The following is a 20009-nucleotide window of genomic DNA, read 5'->3' as shown; positions in this document are numbered from 1 at the left end:
GATTTGTCTTGCTTCTTCCTCCTGTTTTCTTGCTGAAGGACTAACTAGCTTCCTGATCAGACCCCTCCTCCACCTCTCTTACTGATCGATGGTACAGACCTGTCAACCTCAGCATCCAGAGTTTCTTTTTCATCTGCTGAGATGACTACTGTAGTTAGGGCTTGGATTCCTGTCTCAACCATGGTCTTGTGATGGTGCTGAACGGAGGCTTGATAGGCAATAGCCAAGCACCAAAACAGTGCTAAGAGCTGCTGGGTCTCATTGGGGTAGGGAAGGCACCCTTCCATCAAGTGGCACACCTATTCAATGGGATTACATGGCTGTTCAGGCATAAAATCCCAGCCTATGGGAGGTGATAACCACCCTAGGAACCTTCCCAAATCCTTCCACACACCCTGCCACCCACAGATCAACCACCTCAGGACGTTTTTTTGTCACTTTACTAACAAGTTGTTTCCTCTTATGCCAAGATGAAACCAAGTTCCACACACCCAATAAAAAGCCAACAATGTTAGATAACAGATTCAAAAAGTTTACATAAGGATGTACAAGAACCTTGTGAGCCCACTTAACAAAACTAGACACATCAAGCCCAAAGAAGTGGGAGGTGTAATCCCTCATTCTCTCCACAAGATGCCTCATCCAGCAAAGGAATGGCATCAATGCCAGGGGAAAGCGCATGGCTAGTTCTTTTATCAAAATGTTCCCAGGCACAGTGAAACAGACTCATAAGCAGCACAGTTGTATTGGGTTTGCATGGCAAGGTTTTGATAGCAGGGGGGCTACAGGGGTGGCTTCTATGAGAAGCTGCTAGAAGCTTCCCCTATGTCTGATAGAGCCAACGACAGCTGTCTCCAAGACAGATCCACTGCTGGCCAAGGCTGAGCCAATCAGCAGCAGTGGTAGCGACTCTGTGATAACATATTTAATAAGAGGGGGTGGGGGTGGGGTGGGGTAAGCCCTAAATTATTATCAGCAAACTCTCAGCCTTGTCTGAGGTATTTTTGTTCTATATTTTATTTTTACAATTCTTATAGACATTAGTGCTCTGCTAAATAAAGGAATGTAGCACAGTAAATACATCACAACAAAATGGATGGCAACTCCTCCTCAACCCAAACTCACACACACACACACCCCCAAATGAAACCTTTGCAGTTCCATTACAGAGAAAGGGTCAAAGACCTCTGACAAAAAACATCAGAGGAATTACATTCAGATGTGCACACTCACATTCTAGGCTCATTTACACAGAGACAGAGATCACCAAGTTCAGTGTTTCCAATACTTTATAATAATTCCCATTCAACCTTTTTACAGAACAATAATACAAGAGAGTTTAGGCACTGCACAAAATATGTGCAAGAGATCTCATGCACATTGCCATCTTCAGAAACTGAATTCATTTAGAAAATTAAGGAAAAAACCACACAAAACAAAACAAATCTGGAAATTCCAATCAAATCTCAAATCAAAACAAGATTCAGAACAACTGGGGAAACTTGCTAATAAAACCAAGAAGAATGTTTCATCCTTAATGTAACTATTGAAGCATTAATAAGAATATAGTAAATAGTGAAGAGGGAAAAAACTTTTCAGACCTTTATACAGAAGAAAGAATGCAAAATGGCAGTTTATTCTTTTGAATCCATGAAGAATTCACACATCTAATCTAATAAACTACTGCACTACTATAGAAAACTGTTAACTCTTCCTTTACAGCTCATTTTTCTTGCAACTATCTTTACTTTTGCAAACTAAAACTGTGGGATTGTTTACAAGACTTATCTGGAGTGCACACTGGAAACTTCCCAGTGTAGAAATTTAATACACATATTACAATTACTTGGAACAATGAAGATTCTTTACTAGACTCCAATCCTATAAGCATTCACATGCTTAGCTTTAAGCATCTGTTTACCATGAAGTCAACAGGTTAGGTACTTTGGTGCTTATAACTAGGTGTAAGCTTAATTACAGGAAAACAGCCTTGTTTTTAATTATTCATTTTTTTGTGTGCTTAGGTTTTCTTCATCTCCCATTGAAGTCAATGGGAAAACCCCTCAACATGAGTTGGACAGAACCATAAAAACAAGTGAAGTTGAGGGTGTAAAACACAGCAGGAATCAGAAGTGTGATAACTGTCTTCAAGACTGAGTTTCCTCAGGCAACATGGAAAGGCTGCACTGTATATAACCTACTAAACAATATATGTTTATATATAATATTTAGATATATTACTATATTTATAAGAAGTTATGAAAATTTTCAAATTATCTCCATAATCCAGATATCTACAATTAAAAATTCTAATCACAAGTCATTCACAATCTATTTACATCAGTCTGATAGCAGAGGTAAATACTAACCTGGAATACTAACACCATTTGCTTGCAAAATCTGCTATTCCAGAGATCAAGATTGAATTATGCAACAAGAACTGCAGTAAATCAAGTCATTGATTTTCAAACTAAAATGTATTCATTAGTACAATAGCTTATGCTCTGTTCTATTATCTCCCTTACTGCCTGTTGAAATATAAAGCTTATTTTCTCTTTCTCTCTGTTCATCCCATGTATGTCCATGGTTTCTGAAAGGCAACAATAAACCTCTGACCACAGATGGAAACCAAGTGCTCAGGTAAAAACAGAGTTTTCATGGATCTCATCAACAGAAGTGTGCATGTGTATACACATATAAACAAAATCTCTGGAATAAAGTCCAGGTATCATTACTAGTTTCCAAACACAATGCACTCCGCAGTCCATTCCACAGTAACTGAGAAACTAATGGCTATAAGCATCACACCATTTTCAAGCTAAAAGGATGGGATTTTTTTTTCCCTATATGTGTTCTGATCTTGTTTTTAATCACACCGAGCCTTTATATCAAAATAAGACAAGGCAGAAACTGTTGCTTTCAGAAAATACAGTGCATCAGCCTGGTCTAAATATATGGTTCAAATTCAGTGTAAACAGCAGTATGCAGTACAGACAAAATGTAGCTACACAAAATAGAATGTTTTCTTATTGAGGAAAAAGAGCCATCAGCTGCTTTATTATTTTAGTGGTTTTCCCCTTTTTCCCTGATATAAGTTATAGACCAATCAAATCCTGCATTTCATACATCTCTACATTTCTTCATAAAAATCCATGTAATACTCACACATTCTCTGTCATATGGAAAACCAAAACACAAATTAACTTACATAGCAAAATAAATAAATTTATTCCTACCTTACGTTTACTTCTCCCATTTATCTGTCTAAACAAATGCCATTAAAACTAGATGTCTTTCAACAAAAAATACTTTTAAACTGGCTCAGTGTAACAAAATTACTTAGTGTGCAGAACTATTATTTTCAAGCTTCATAAATATCAATCACAATTTAAAAATGTCAGTATACACAAGCACACAGTTGTGTGTACCAAATCTGTAATTAAGAACTTAGAATGTATAGCTTCTCAGAAAACCCCCTCAATATTACTCTTGCTGGATATCTAGAGATCACTCACCTCCTGCCTCATTTAACCTCTGAAATGAGCATATAAAAGACATTGCATTTGAAAAAAAAGTATTTCGAAGATTAGAAAAATAGGGAACCCAACTGCAAAAAATCACATATCCTGAATTATTTGCCAAAACATGTCAAAACTGCATTATCTATACCAATTCATGGAGCACCTTTTGGGGTTCTACTATACTGAAGGATAGAAACTAAAAGGTGTGCATTTGAACAATTGGTTTTATGACAGCATCAGTTACTCATTCTTCATAGACATGTAAGTCATCTTTTTGTGAATTTTACCATGGACACTGCTGCTGTTGCTATTTACCCTGTGTGTGGAGTTGCATAAAGCTTTATTTGTATAGAGATGCAACCAAAAAGTCTCATGGCTATATTTTCCCTCCTCCTCTATACACAGCAAATGTTGGGGAGAGAGAGAAATGTATCTGTGGATACAAATGCAGAACTAGAAACAGAAGTAGTAATGAGGAAAACTATCCTTCATGCATATTGTGAAGGTGAGATGTCAGCTTTAGATATAAACTGGTTGCTCTTGCGCAGTTAACAGTCTGTACATAGCAGCTGGCATGGTCTTCATATGAATCTAGAAGGTAATAAGATGTGTTAATCAATACTCCTATTAGGCATGCTACCAAAACCATGAGTGTTCAATAGCCTAGGCCCTAGGGAGTACTAGGGAAGAAACTAGATGAGGTAACACAGGACAGAAGGGAAAGGGAAAGCCTGATAATTTTCATATCCATACTAAGGTCTAGAGAAAAAGGATTATCTAAGGTGTTGAGTATCTACCAATCATCTCAATTTTATCTGAAGTTGTAGGCACTTCAATAATAAGAAAACCCTTGGTGGTTCTCACTCTCACTTCTAGTATTTATGTTTGAACAGTAACAACCCAAAAGAGGCAATGATGACGCAATATGCAATACTGTCTAGGCACACTTCTTGCTCCTACCTCACCAACAGCATTTGAGAGAACGTGAACAATTTTTTCATGAGGTGTTGCTACAACACTCTGCCCATTGATTTCAATGATACGATGGCCAACTCGTACTCCTCCTCGCTCTGCTATACCTCCTCTCATAAGGCTACAGATCTGGAAGGGAAAGGACAAAATCATCAGTTTTGATATGGAACAGAGACTTTTGACCACAAATGATAATTCAGTACTTACATACATGTGTTTGCAGGGAAGTCTAAAATGTAGTGGTTCACTGATTCAAAGTAACATTTATTAGCATATTAATAATGTGTACTACACATTCTCTTCCAAAAGTAAAAGAAACCATCCACCAAAAGCTATCTGTATAATACTTGTTACTTCATGGTTTGAAAATTTAAGAGTGTATGAAGAAGCATAGTTTACAAAAACTTCAAAGTGCATAAGCCTTGCACTAAAAGACAGTCAAAGACAGACTCTTTCTTTTGAGACCATATACAATGGTTTGGTCAGAGACACAAATGATGCAGACTGAAAGCAGCCTTCTCCATACACTTTTGTTTCTTTAACCTAAACCAGCCTTTTTACTCCTGATTGATTCTAAAGCTATGAAATAAAGTTTCTTTCCCTGCTTTTGACTTGGAAAAAAGTCAGATGAATAACTTTGACCAGTTCAGCTTTTGTGTCTTAGACTTAAAATGTATACTGAGCCCCTGCTGCAGTGAGGGAAAAAACACAATTCATTGCATATGTAAACCTTAACATATGTAAAAGCATCACCAGAAGGTCTGGAAGCTACTTACAATCCCATTCTGTACACTGAAGCCTAACTGGTATCTGAGGTCAGGTCTCCTGATCAAGACTGTGGTTACCGGAGGACATCTAACTACATTCAGTTTAACTTGGGCTTGGTTTTTCAAACCCTGAAAAAAATAACCATCACCATGAAAAATGCTGACAAAAATGGGGTGAAACAATTTAACATAAGCACTCGGAAAAACAATGCTTAGAATGTTAACATGGGAATAGCCCTGAATAAGCAGTTCTTTGAATGTATCATTATGAAACAGGATTCCTGAATACCAGACAGAAGCAAAAGGATGCTCAGTGAATTGAATGATGCAGTATAAACCTCTTCTTGTCAATAAGCTGATGTGGTTGTTTTAAGATATCTAGCTTCCTGTTGGAAATTTCTTCGTTTGAGAACACGAATTATTGTTCTAAAGAAGCAAAGGAAATAAAAAGCAGGTCTATGCAGTTGACCAGAAAATTGACAAACATTCTGGCTGGGAAATGAAATTTAAAATATGCAGCTAAGATAGACAGATACAAATAAGTGGCTTTCCTGGTGCAGTTATATTCATTTCTGTAATGCAAACATCAAGTCCATGTATAAGCAATACTCACATTTACATTACCCCTCCCTTCTAAACTGGATTTATCACATTCACCTTTATATCTTTGCTACCAGAAGAACTAAATGAAGAAGGAAAACCCAAACATAAAATTGGAGATAATTGTAGAGTCTGACCGTTACACATATTCAGGCATTCAGAGCTGTTTCTTGTAGATAAAACCAACTCCAATGTTAGATTACTTTTTTATATATAACTGAATACACATTACTCTTAAATGTTGCATTTACACATGTTTAGCCTTCAATACATAGAACCCATATGGGAAAGAGATGCTATGTAGAGAATATGGCAGCTTCAAGCTTCAATCATGTTAACATTTATTCCAATTCCAACAGCTGCTTTTGACTTTCATATGCACGAAGTCAAATATGGGTCCCATTGAAAACAGTGGGTTGCTTGCCACTGACTTCAACAAGATTAGGATTTCATTCAGGAAAATAACTCCTATTACAGCTAAGGTAATAGACTGATGTCTCTACATGCAGTTTACTGCTGCTGATTTTGCTGAGCCTAACTCTAGACTTGAGACTAACATTCTGCTGGGATGAAAAATCAATGCTTCTAACTGCCTGGATATGATGGTTGCAGAGTCCCTGAATCTGTTTCTGATAGTAGTTAGCATCAGATGCTTCTGAAAAAGATGGAAGTAGCATAATATAATTAGGGAATAACCAACACATATAGAAAGTTTCTTCCTAGATCTGTCAGTTTGTAAATGGTTTATAGTCAATTAGTAACAAGGCTTACATCTCTAATTTAAAAATAACCGTATGTGAAGTACTTGCAAGATATTCTTCTCATCTATATAAAATGCTTATCTTTTCATAGGAGTCCTTATAGAATACTAAAAAATACTAAAAAAGTTTACAAAAAGGATACTTCTGCAACATTGAAATATATACTTGGGTGACCGATGTTTCATTTGGGGGTTCATTTGTGTTACCCAAAAATGTTACATAAACAGTTCTAGATGTATGGCTATAAAGACCTGCAAATGCACCGACTACCTTCTTAACAGAAAGATAAATGGCTAGCAGTTCCTCTGGTAACAGCCTCATGAAAAAGGAGTGGAAAGGCCTCTAAAGGCAGGAGACAGCAAAGCTAGCTTTTTGATTGTTTTCATTTTGTGAAAGTGCTGAAGATTCTTAATGCATCACAGGAAAAGTCCATCTGTATGAGAAAAGCATATATCAGTTTTAGAAATAAATCTGATATGGGATAGAAAATAAGTATGAGACAAAGCTGATAACATGAAGGGTGGTGAGCTTTGTTCTGCTGAATTTGGTGCAGAGGTACTTAAGGTTTTTTTCTGCTTCAGGAAAAAGAAAAAAAGAAAAGAAAAAAAAAAAGAGTGCTGTTACCAAGGTTTTAATATACTGCATTCACAAGATATCATTTGAATTAATGGAATCCAGAGTGGTTGTTCTCAGAGACTTAAATATCTATTACTTGTTAGGGCACGGTGTTTACATTTTCAGAAACCAGAATATCAGGTTTTTATAGTGAATTTTTTAGTTCAAGCATTAAGAAAGGAATTCATGGGCAACAAAGACATACTTATTTTGTGAATTACTAAACAAACATTTTTTTACTGCAGAACACCACTACCCAGCAGGGACACGGAAGGATTTCTATAGTCATATACAGCATTACATTGCATGTCTACATGCTACAATATGCAGCAGTCCTGTGGTGTTTGACTATTTCAATAGGTAACCCAGAAGACAATTTAGCTGAATTTCCAACATTCTCAAAAATTGCATCTTTCGCCCTCCTAAAACTTTGATGTTTAATTACTCACTCTTGCATGTTTCATCTACCCCAGAGGCTCTTAATTTCCAGTTGACTAGCCTGCTTTTTGCATTTACATGCTCTCATGTCAATTAAAAAAAAGTTCTTCCAATTAAAAACTCCCACCATTTAGCCAAATTCAAAGAAACATTATACTTTCCAATGCGCTCAAGTTGTTCCTACAGAAAATAAATAGGTTTAATTTTTTTTTTTATTCAAAGTTCAGAAAAATGTTAAAATATGTTTTAAAAACCCAATCTTTTGAAAAAAAATACTCACTTCTCTAGAAACTAGATCACAGGAATAATTTAAATGGCTAAAATTGCACCATTGTAGATTTTAGACACCTATGTCTCAGACTGCCCTATGAAGTTTAGGTGCCTCCAGACAGTAACAAACATCTTCCTTTTGGTCCCAAATATTCCCTTGGGGCCTGAAGTCCTGCACCATGACTTGATCTAAGCAGCTAAATGCATAGTTCCCTTCTTAGGGCTCAGAAAACAGGTAAATCAGAATTTGCCCTCTACTTTAAAGTCATCAAAAGGAAACTGCTATAAAATGCACAAGATCAGAGTTAGACAACAAATAGTTCTATACTTTTTGCTCTCCCACGACTCCAATAAAGGTTTAAAAACATGCAATATCCAGGAATATTCTTTGTACCTTTATAATGCTCTGGCATGTTGAAAGTGGTAAGCCAACCAAACTGGTCCCATTAATTGACATGATCTGATCCCCTATATTTACTTTCCCAGACTTCTCTGCTGGTCCTCCATGCATCATGTTGGCTATGATAACTGTAGGCAAAATGGATCCCCAGCCAGATTCCACGATCACTATACCTAGAATTTCTCCCTTTTGCTTTTCAATGTAAACCTGAATCATAAGAAAGAGAGTTTCAAACAAAAACTTTTTTTCTCATCTATAGAACTGATGATCCCACCCCCCATATGTTTCCATATAAACAAACACAGGCTTCTTATTTGCAAAATGCCTTTCTTATTCAAAGGCAAAACACAATAGGGTATATAGTTTAATATAGTTTAAATGCCTTCAACCACCAAATAACATTAAAACTAGAGATTTTGTTTAATTCAAAATCCCCCCCAAATAGAACTCATCAGTTCATATGGCTGGAGGGAGCTGGTATAGAAGAAAACCTGGCATGATGGACTCTGGTGGACAGAACTAAGTCAGGGAGGGATTTAACGTACTTGTGACTGTGTTTTTGGAAACAACTACCCGTGTGTTGCAGTGTTACACTACTTCATCTTTATTAATAAAACCAGCAGCAAATATATAGACTTCTAAAATCTGGGGTCAGCCACTCTTATCAACCTCAGTGCCTCCAAAAATTTTATACTGTCCACTGTATATTCACTTCACTGACATCTAATGTCTCAAATGAGAAAATTGTTTGGTAAAAACCACACAGAGACAGTAATCATTCAACTATTGATAAATTTAGGATTCACTGCTTGCTTTTAAAACAGAATTGCCCACAGGATAAACCTACTGGGAAAAATAGAAATTACCTCAGTGAGGTTATTTATTGGAAGCACTAATAGCTTTCTGATTGTTGCCAGTGAAAACCTGAACTCAGGATACATGAGCTTAGTGGTGTTATGGAAAAAAAGCAGAGACATACATCTTTGCAGTTTTCAGATTTGGAAAAATGAATCAGGTCATCATTGTACATGTCCTGGGTATTGAGCAAGTCACTATATTCCTTCTGGCTTAGGTCTTCTGGATTGATTCCATTTGCCCTCAGAAATTCCTGGTAGGCCACGTTAAATGCTTGACCTATAGACTGTGCAATCAGCTGTGCCTGTAGTAATTCCCAAAGAAGAAAAGAACATCAAACATTCCAATGCTTTCATTCACTGATACTTTCTCTGTTATAAACACACTACAAAATGGATCATGCCTACAAGTTAAGGAAATGTAATAAATGTTTTTAAAAATTAACCTAAAGTAATAATTAAAAAAGCAGAACAGTATATCAACATAGTCATCCATGCAGTGAACCCAATGAAACAAGTAACTATACATAAGAAACACAAGTAAAGCCTTCCATTCACAGCTAACTACTGCTAACATAAAGGTATACCCATTGCATTACTTGAAATTGAGACTCCAGAGGGAGAACTTGAGCTCTCACCTGTGCTAGTTTTCACTTTCACAAAGGCAAGCCATGAATAAAAAAACCCACCACCTTCTAGGAAACACACAACAGTGTTTTAAAAGATAATGAGAAGGCCTTTAAAAGAAGGTAAAAGTATTTTATTATAAAAGGTCTTTATTAGGAGTGTTCACAGCAGGTCAAGGGAGGTGATCCTTCCTCTCTACTCAGCACTGGTGAGGCCACACCTGGAGTCCTGTGTCCAGTTCTGGGCTCCCCAGTACAAGAGAGACATGGACATACTGGAGTCCAGAGAAGGGCCACAAAGATGGTTCAGGGACTGGAACATCTGACATATGTGAAGAGGCTAAGAGAGCTGGGGCTGTTCATCCTAGAGAAGAGAAAGATCAGGGGGATCTTACAGATAAACACAAATACCTGATGGAAGAATGTAAAGAAGATGGAGTCAGGCTCTTTTGAGTGGTGCCCAGTGACAAGACAAGAGGCAACGGGCACAAACAGAAACACAGAAAATTCCACTTAAACCTAGAACACACTTTTTTTACCATGAGGGTGTGACTCTATATTGGAATGGGTTACCCAGAGAGGTTTTGGAGTCTCCATCCTTAGAGATATTCAAAACCCAACTGGACACAGTCCTGGGCAACTTGTTCTAGTGGACCTTGCTTGAGCAGGGGGTATTCAACTAGACAATCTCTAGAGGTGCTGTCCCACCTTAGCTATGCTATGATACATATATGGTATTTCCTACTCTTCCTTCTTACCAATGCTTTCCTTTAAAAATCTCACAATCATATTTGAAGTTACTGCCAGATAAAGTATGGAAAGGGTGGAAACCACTGGCCAATTGAGCAGATTCAGTCCTTAATGTGACTGGAAGCGGTCCATGATCACAGAATCATTCAGGTTGGAAGGGACCTCAGAGGATCTCTAGCCCAACCTCCTGTTCAAAGCAATCATCTACGAGGTCAGACCAGGTTATTCAGAGTTTTTAGTTAGGTATTGAAAATCTTGAGACAGACTATATAACCTCTCTGGGCAACCTATTCCAATGCTTGACAGTCCTTGTGGTGAAAAAGTTTTTCCTTGTATCCAGTCTGAACCTTTCTTGTTTCAACATATGCTGGTTAGCTCTCATACTCCCACCATGCATCACTGTGAGGAGCCTGGCTCTGTCTTCTTGATGATCTCCTCATGGCTACTGGCAAGCTGCTGTTAGAGCCCCCTGAAGCCTTCTCTTCTCCAGGCTGAACAAGCCCTGTACTCTCAGCCTCTCCTCATAGGGCAAGTGCTCCAGCCCCCTGACCATCTGATGGCCTTCTGCTGAACTCACTCCAGTTTGTCAATGCTTTTCTTGTATTGGGGTGGGGGGTGGGGGGGTGAGGTGGGGGGGGGGGTGGCAAAACTGGATATGGTATTCTAGAGGTGGTCTAATGAGTGTTGACTAGAGAGGAAGAATCATTCCCTGAAATTTACTGCTTATGCTCTTTTTAATCCTGCCCAGGATGCTGTTGTCCATCTTTGCTTGCCAGGGCATACTGCTGGCTCATGTTCAGCATTGCTGTCTTCCAAGACCCCCCCCAGGGCCTTTTCAGCAGAGCTGCTCTCCAGCTAGTCTGTTCCCAGCCTGTTTTGTTGCCAGGGTTTCTTCCTCCTTAGGTGCAGGACTTGTCATTGGTCCTTGTTGAATTTCATGAATGAAGTTCAGTGGATTTCCAGCCCACTCTGCCTAGTCTATATGGCTCACTCCTATGCCTATAGCTTGCTCTTGGCTGCTCTGCTCCTAAAGCTACTGGATGATCCATAGCTTTCACTCACTGCTGCATTACTCCCTGTGAGCTGTTCTAGTGACTGAGGAAAAGGGAATATTGCGCCCATTTTTAAAAAAATGTAATAAGAGGGACTCCAGGAACAACCAATCAGTCAGCCTCACCTCCATGCCTGGTAAGATCATGGAACAGATCCTCCTGGAACTTATGTAGAAATATATGGAAGATAGGGAGGTGATTAGAGACAGCCAATATGGTTTAACCTAGGGCAAATCATGCCTGACTAATCTAGTGGCCTTCTATGATGGAGTGACTGCTTCAGTAGACAAGGGAAGAGCTATGGATGCCATTTACCTGGACTTCTGTAAGGCTTTGGTGCTGTCTCCCACAACATTCTTGCTACTAAATTGGAGAGATATGGGTTTGACAGATGGACTGTTAGATGGATAATGAATTGGCTGGATAGCCATGTCCAAAGAGTTACAGTCAATGGCTCAGTGTGGAAACCAGTAACAAGTGGTATCCCTCAAGAGTCTGTACTGAGACCAATAATGTTTAATATCTTCATTAATGACATAGATAGTGGGATTGAGTGTATCTTCAGCAAGTTTGCAGATGACACCAAGCTGAGTGGTGCAGTTGATAAACTAGAGGGAAGGGATGCCATCCATAGGGACCTTGACAGGCTTGAGGAGTGGGCCCATGCAAACCTCATGAAGTTCAACAAGGCCAAGTGCAAGGTCCTGCACCTCAGTTGGGGCAACCCCCAGTATCAGTACAGACTGGCTGCTGAATTGATTGAGAGCAAGCCCTGTGGAGAAGGACTTGGGGATATCAGTGGATGAAAAATTGGACATGAGCCAGCAATGCATGCTTGCAGCCCATAAAGCCAATCGTATCCTGGGCTGCATCAAAAGAAGCATGGCCAGCAGGTCATTCTGCCCCTCTACTCTGCTCTGGCGAGAGCTCACCTGGAGTACTGTATTCAGCTCTGGGGTCCTCAGTACAAGACAAACATGGACCTGTTAGAGCGGGTCCAGAGGAGGTCCACAAAAATTATTAGAAGGCTGGAAAACTCCTATGAAGAAAGGCTGAGACAGTTGGGGTTGTTCAGCCTGGAGAAGATAAGGTTCTTGGGAGACCTTATTGTGGACTTTCAATATAGAAAAGGGGCTTATAAGAAAGATGGAGAGAGACTTTTTACCAAGGCCTGTAGTGACATGACAGGGGACAAAAGTTTTAAAGTGAGAGAGAGTAGATTTAGATTAGATATAAGGAAGAAAATTTTTTACAGTGAGGGTGGTAAGGCACTGGAACAGGTTGCCCAGAGAAGTTGCAGATGTCTGTGATCCAAATGGTAATGGAGTCTGACAATGTGTTGTAAAACAAAGCTTTACTGAGGCAGTAGGAAAGATGAGCAACAACACGTCCATACTAATATAATTAAGATATAAAGAATCACTAACAGAGGCTGAAATTAAAGCAATGATTAATTCGACCTATTGAATAAGCTCACTAAGATGTAGCTAGCTTTCTGAGACACCTGGGATATAACAATAGACAAGAGAAGTGGGGTAATGGAGCACTGCAGTCAAAACCATATAGTGCAGAGAACAAATTAAGTTACATAAGAACAAGTAGTACGCATGTTCCCCAAGAAAGTTCAGCTGAAGTTCACCGACTTGTCGACCACCAGGGGTCTCAAAATATCCCAAGGAAGACCCCCAGGAGCGAAGTGTGCATACCCAAGTGCCTTACACATATGTAAATCATTTTGGGGAAGTAGTTATAATATGTATTAGATTTCAGGGAAATATGATGAATATGTATGTTTTGTTGTAATAAATTGAGGAACGCTGGTCAGATAGGTGCGCATGATTTGAGATGCTAATCTCCATGCTCCCAGCGCTGCAATAAAGAATGCCTGCCTTCTAAACTTACAAAATGAAGTCTAGAGGGTTTTCTTTTTGCCGGTTTTTCAGTATCAATATGGCAACTCACCTGATCGCCAATAGCAAACACAGGATCATAAGTGATGCCATGGCTCTGGTGGCCTGCCAGGGACACTTGGTGTCCAGGTCATCTGGCAGCAACAGCCAATTGTGCAAATGCCTTTTGAATGTGGGTAAGAGTCGTGCCACCCCATGGCTCCACCAATGGTACTGTGATTTGAGAGAATTATACCATACTTGAATAATGTGGGTGGCATCCTGCCTATGCTGCCGATGTCAGTCAGGAGGCAGGGTGTTGGCAGTCTGTCTATGCTGTTGATATTGGTCAAGGGCATGGTGTTGGCAGTCTGTCTACACCACTGATACTGGTCAAGGGGCAGGGTGTCAATATCCCATCATTGGAAGTGTTCAAAGTCAGGTTGAAAGGGGCTTTGAGCAACCTGATCTAGTGAAAGATGTCCCTGTCCATGGCAAGAGGTTGGACTAGATGATGTTTAAAAGTCCCTTCCAACCCAAACCATTCTATGATTCTAGCTCCTACCACCTGCTACTGGTAATAGTAGAAAAACAAAGGCATGTAAAAGGAAAGCTCTAATCTCTGTGACATGCAAGGAAGCAGCTGAAAAGAGCAGGCTAGTGGAATCCTTTATTGTGAGGTGATCAAGGTAAATTTAGAATGATATACATATTGTTTACAAGCGGAAAGCAACATGGCATGAGCACAGAGCTGATGAGAGCAGTGCAGGAAACAGTGTGGAACAGTGCTGTGCATAACCAGACTGTTGGGTGCAGGAAGCACTGTGGAGTGTAGGGGTGCTGGTCACAGTGTGGAATGAAACTGCCCTCTGGTGTGTATTTCTGGTTAGAGGGAAGAGGGGGGAAAGAGGACAGGAGGACTCCATAGCCTATGGTGTGGGGGTGTGCTGGGGATGTAGGAACACAGCTAAACTGTTTTTACATACAGTCCAATTCAGGACCCAGTGAGGAAAAGGTTCCCAATCCCCAAATAAAAACTGTTTGTATCTTACATCTACTCAAGCTAGCTCTAAACATGTAGATGACAAAACCATGATCGCTGGCACTGAAAAGGTCAACAGCACACAGAGTTTGGACTTCCACTATTTTGCAAACTTTCAAATAAAAACAATTTGATGGCAAGAACAATATGGCAAGAAGTTGAGTGCACTGCAACTCATTAGTTCAGCGCACTATCTGCAAGAGAGGAGATAAATATGGACTTGTACATTCAGGTGCATATACCAACATGGACATCCAAGAAGAGATCAGCTGCCATTTAGACAACCAGAATTTGGCCATGTTTTAGGAGCTGAGCTGTTCTGAATATCCAGTACCAACTATACTTGGAAAATCTGTTGTTGTTGCATTTTTTTTTAAGATAAAGACAGTTCCAAGCAGGGACACATTTTGACCATCACCCATCTGAAAGCTTAAGAAGGATCGTAGTCAGCTTAACTAGATAAAGTCTTCTAGATACCCAACTGTCCCAGAAGAAGAAAAGATGACAGAGAAATATGTGAAATTTATATATAAAAGAGGCTTTACTACTCCATTTGATTTACAAGCTCTTTAGTGTAGAAATCTCTTTGCTGCTAACAGATATATTTCTATCTTAGCTCTTTCTGAGTTATATTTTTTCCTACTCGTTTGGATTTTTTACAATGTTTATAAGCTATTTTTAATTTTTTCTATGACTGTGGAATGCTCATGTCCTGAAAATCCTCAGAATATGTTCAGACTATTAAGTTATCAATTCTTTTTTTAGACCTAAAGACATGTCGTACTTTCCAGAATAATATTTTCTGGCACAGAAAGGATCATGATTGACACAAATATCAGAGAATCATAGAGTCATTTAAGTTGGAAAAGAGCTTTAAGATCATCAAGTCCAACAGTTAACCCAGGACTGCCAAATCCATGACTAAATCATGTCCCTAAGCACCACATCTATGCATTTTCTAAATACCTCCAGGGATGGTGACTCAATCACTTCCCTGGGCAGCCTGTTCTAATGCTTGACACCTCTTTCGGTGAAGAAATGTTTCCTAATATCCAGCTTAAACCTTCCCTGGCACAACTTGAGGTCGTTTCATCTTGTCCTATCACTTGTTACCTGGGAGGAAAAAGACTAACACCTACCTCCCAACAATCTCCCATTAAAGAAAATGTATTTTGAATTAAGAAATTTAAAGTGCTGAAGCTACTAAATGGCAGAACCAGGCCTCATCTCTTCTATAGCCCTAATCCAAGGCTGGTTTAAAACCCAGTCAAGTTAACCAGTGGGAGAATAGAAAAACAATAGATGATCAATTTGTGTGCACAGGTGCTCTCAGAAACACAGGTGCTTTTAGAAAAAAAATCAGTATATGTGAATAGGAATTGCTTGTTCAAAGACTAAGTGTGCTTGAAGGATTGTGTGAGTTAAAGCAGGCAGAAAGATCATGATCTGAGGAGGACCTTGGAACCAAGGCAGACACTGGAACTGAATAGATGAATCAACTGGGACAGAGTCAGATGATAGATTCACAGAACTGACAAGACCAAAGGAAACTTCTAAAAACTTTGGACACTGACTAATGATTTGATAAGTGTATATAAGCTGTGCTGCATCCCTTTGTTCTCTGCCACTTACTGAGGTGGTGGCCCAACTCCGAGTTGTGATTAAAGCAAGCCTAGTGGTGCCCACATCTGTGTGAAATTTCCCTTTAACACTCCTTTCAGGTAGTTGTAGAGAGCAATAAGGTCTCCCCTCAGCCTCCTTTTCCCCAGGCTAAACAACCCCAGTTCCCTCAGCTGCTCCTCGTAAGACTCGTTCTCTAGCTCCTTCACCAGCTTTGTTTCCCTTCTCTGGGCACTCTCCAGCACCTCAATATCTTCCCTGTAGTGAGGGGCCCAACACTGAACACAGTATCTAAGGTGTGGCCTCATCAGCACCAAGTACAGGGGTACGATCACTTCCCTAGTCCTGCTGGCCACAATATTTTGGATACAGGACAGGATGCTGTTGGCCTTCTTGGCCACCTGGGCACACGGATGGCTCATGTTTGGCCAGCTGTCGACCAACACCCCCAGGTCCTTTTCTGCCAGGCAGCTTTCCAGCCACTCTTCCCCAAGCCTTTAGCATTGTGTGGGGTTGTTGTGACCCTAGTGCAAGACCTGGCACTTCTTCTTGTTGAACCTCATACAGTTGGCCTCTGCCTATCGACCCAGCCTGTCTAGATCCCTCTGAAGAGCCTTCCTGCCCTCAAGCAGATCAACACTCTCCATGCAACTTGCTATCATCTGCAAACTTACTGAGGGTGCATTCAATTTCTTCATCCAGATCATTGATAAAATTTTTAAACAGGATTGTGCCGTATACTGAGCCCTGAGGAACGCCATTTGTGACAGTCCACCAACTGTTTTTTTCAAGAAAAATAAACTATATAAAATCAGCAAGTTATGTGCATTGATATTTCTTTCTCAAAATGTTTGGGTTTTAATTAGTGAGGACAGGACATCAGGTTTGATAACAGACAACTCAGCCCTCTGTGGGGGTGCTCATGCACCCACACTTGGTAAAATGGTCTGGGTAAGAACAGATGATAAGATGCTAGTGTGAGTGGGTGTTTTGGGTCTGGCTGGCATGGAGTTAACTTTCTCCACAGCAGCCCTCAGTGCTGGGCTTTGTATTTTTAGCTAGAACAGTGTAGATAACACATCAGTGCTTTAGCTACTGCTGAACAGTGCTGGCACAACATCAAGGTTGTCTCTCCAACCCTCCCTGCCCCCAAAGGCCAGTAGGCTGAGGGTGGGCAAGAGGTTGGGAAGGGACATAGCCAGGACAGGTGACCCAAACTGACCAAAGGGCTATTCCATATCATATGATGTCTTGCTCAGCAAGAAAAGCTGAGAGAAAGGAGGAGAGGGGAGGTATTCATTATTCAGGCATTTGTCTCCCGAAGCAACCGCTACGCATACTGAGGCCCTACTTCCCAAGAAGTGGCTGGACATTGCCTGCTGATGGGAAGTAGAGAATAAATCTTTTTGCTTTGATTTGATTCTGCACGCAACCTTTGCTTTTCTTCACTAAACTGCCATTCTCTTGACCCACAAGCTTTTAATCTTATATTCTCCCCCTGTCCCGCCAAGGAGGGAGAGTGAGACAGTGGGTTGGTGTAGAAGAATGGCTGCAGAAGCATGGCCTTAGAATCTCTGAAGATCTGCACAATCCAGGCCTGGTATTAGAATAGGCCTGTAATCAGAATTGTGCTGAAGTTGCTGTGCTGAAGTTAACAAGAAAGGTAGCCTTGAGCTATTCTTGAATCCTGAGACCAAGTAATTATGTTGTGCCAACAGGCCGTGGCTGTAACAAGATACAGCTGCTGGGAAAGCAGGTGCAGGGCCAAGAAAGATAGGGACCAGTATGGGAAAATAGGGAGTAACAAACTACAAGGCTGAAGCACAGCAACACAATTAGCTACATGGATAGAATGCTTATTTTAGTCATGATAATTAGGAGCGTGAGAACCACGCGTGTTTAGAGACTACTAACCAATTATATTTCTGCTTTACGAATATGCATGTGTATCGGTTCTATATAAGTAATGTTAGAAACTAATAAAGTTGAGCAAGATGCATAACTCATATTGAGCGTCTTCTTGACTCCGGCGAACCCTTCTTCCAACAGGTTGGTGGGCACCTAGCAGCAAGCCAAGGCCAACCCACCACAGTGGGTGAGTGTAATAGTGGGTGTGAATGGGACATCCACAACTGTCTGAGAGGGCATTTTTCCCAAATTGATAACAATGAAGAGGAAGATGACCATCACCTGATTTAAACAGCAACTGAGGAATTATAAAGAGACTTTGTAATTACAAAGGATACTCTACTGGAATTCCCAACATTATACACCGGGCTTTTTTTTGGAAAGGGAATAATTTCAGCTACTCCTTCTGAACTCCATCATCATATCAAAAGGAAAACCAACCAAACAAAAAAAGCCCAAAACAATTGTTTATGGCATATATCAGCGATCCTCGTGGCAATACTAGGGAATAGAAGCTCCCTATGAAAATGAGCTTCAGGAGGTAAACGAAGGGTTGGCATGGCATTGCCTGAGGGTGGCAATGCTAGTGGGAACATTTGCACTGCTCCTGGGAGCATGAAGGTCTCAGGAGCATATCTGAAATGCTTGTACACCAATGCACGCAGTATGAGAAAAAAAACAGGATGAGCTGGAAGCATTGGTCAGCTCCTAGAGCTATGATACTATTGGTATTAGTGAGACTTGGTGGAATAAGTCCAATTATTGGAGTGCTGGGATGGAGGGCTACAGGCTGTAGAGAAGGGATAGGCAGGGCAGGAGAAGTGGAGGTGTCCCACTATACATAAGGGAGTGGTTTGATTATACAGCCCTTACAGTTAGGGAAGATGTGACTGAGAACCTCTGGGTGAGGATTAGGGAAAACAAAAGAGGTGGTGTAGTGGGTGTCTACTACTGATCATCCAGCCAGCATATAAGCAGTGATGAGTTATTCTATAGGCAATGAGGAGAAAATTCAGGATTGGTAGCCCTTGTCCTTATGGGAGATTTCAACTCCCGGACATCAACTGGGAATATAATACCGCTGTGACAAGCAGGTCCTGGAAATTCTTGAAGTTTGTAGGAGATAGCTTCTTGTCATAAATACTCAGTGAGCCAACTAGGAAAAGATGCCCTCCTAGACTTGTGAATAGAGAAGGACTCATGGGGGATGTGATGGTAGATGGCTGTCTTAGCCACAGCGATCATGAAATGGTTGAGTTTAAATTTTTTGGTGGAAGGAGAAAAAAGGACAGCAGAGTTGCTACCCTGGACTTCAAGAGAGCAAATTTTAAGCTATTTAGGGAGCTATTTAGCAGAGTATCTTGGAATCTGCTTTTGAGGTCTTAGGAGTCCACAAGTGCTGGTCACTCTTTAAGAACCACCTTTTAGAAGCACAGGAGCAGGCAATCCCATTGTGTCACAAATCAGGCAAGTGGGGCAGAAGACCAGCTTGGCTGAACAGGGAACTCCTCTTGGAACTCAGGCAGAAAAAGAAACTATGATCTCTGGAAACGAGGTCAGGCTTTGCAGGAAGATTACAGAACCATGGTTCATATTTGCAGGGAGAAGACATGAAAGGCCAAAGCTCAACTAGAATTGAAACTGGCCAGGGTTGTGTCAGACAACAAGAAAGGCTTTTTAAAATATGTTAATAGCAAGAGGAGGTCTAAAGAAAACATTGGACTGATACTTGTTGAAGATGTCATCTGACTAATAGGGATGAAGAACAAGCAGAGGTATTCAATGTTTGGGTTTTTTTGCCTCAGTCTTTAATAATACTGACAGACCTTGGGCTGCCCAGGCCCCTAAGTCGAAGGACCATGAATGTGGGAGCCATGACTTTCCATTTGTGGACACTGAAATTGTAAGGGACCAGTTGTATCAG

General features: G+C 40.3%; 1 protein-coding gene across 1 annotated transcript in view; it reads right to left on the bottom strand.

Annotated features, from left to right (window-relative positions):
* Positions 1-520: 520 nt before the first annotated feature.
* The window catches only part of LOC129783214 (amyloid-beta A4 precursor protein-binding family A member 1-like), a 78298-nt gene continuing 58809 nt past the window's right edge, over positions 521-20009 (bottom strand). Inside the window, 5 exon segments of the mRNA XM_055793092.1 lie at positions 521-4112; positions 4482-4622; positions 5270-5389; positions 8339-8551; positions 9324-9503. Of these exon segments, the coding sequence (XP_055649067.1) occupies positions 4041-4112; positions 4482-4622; positions 5270-5389; positions 8339-8551; positions 9324-9503 (726 nt within the window). The 3' untranslated portion in view covers positions 521-4040.

The sequence above is a fragment of the Falco peregrinus genome, chromosome W (assembly GCF_023634155.1).
Source record: "Falco peregrinus isolate bFalPer1 chromosome W, bFalPer1.pri, whole genome shotgun sequence".
Taxonomy (NCBI): Eukaryota; Metazoa; Chordata; class Aves; order Falconiformes; family Falconidae; genus Falco; species Falco peregrinus.
Note: the sequence above shows the minus strand (reverse complement) of the source record. Positions and strands in the feature narration are given on the sequence as shown.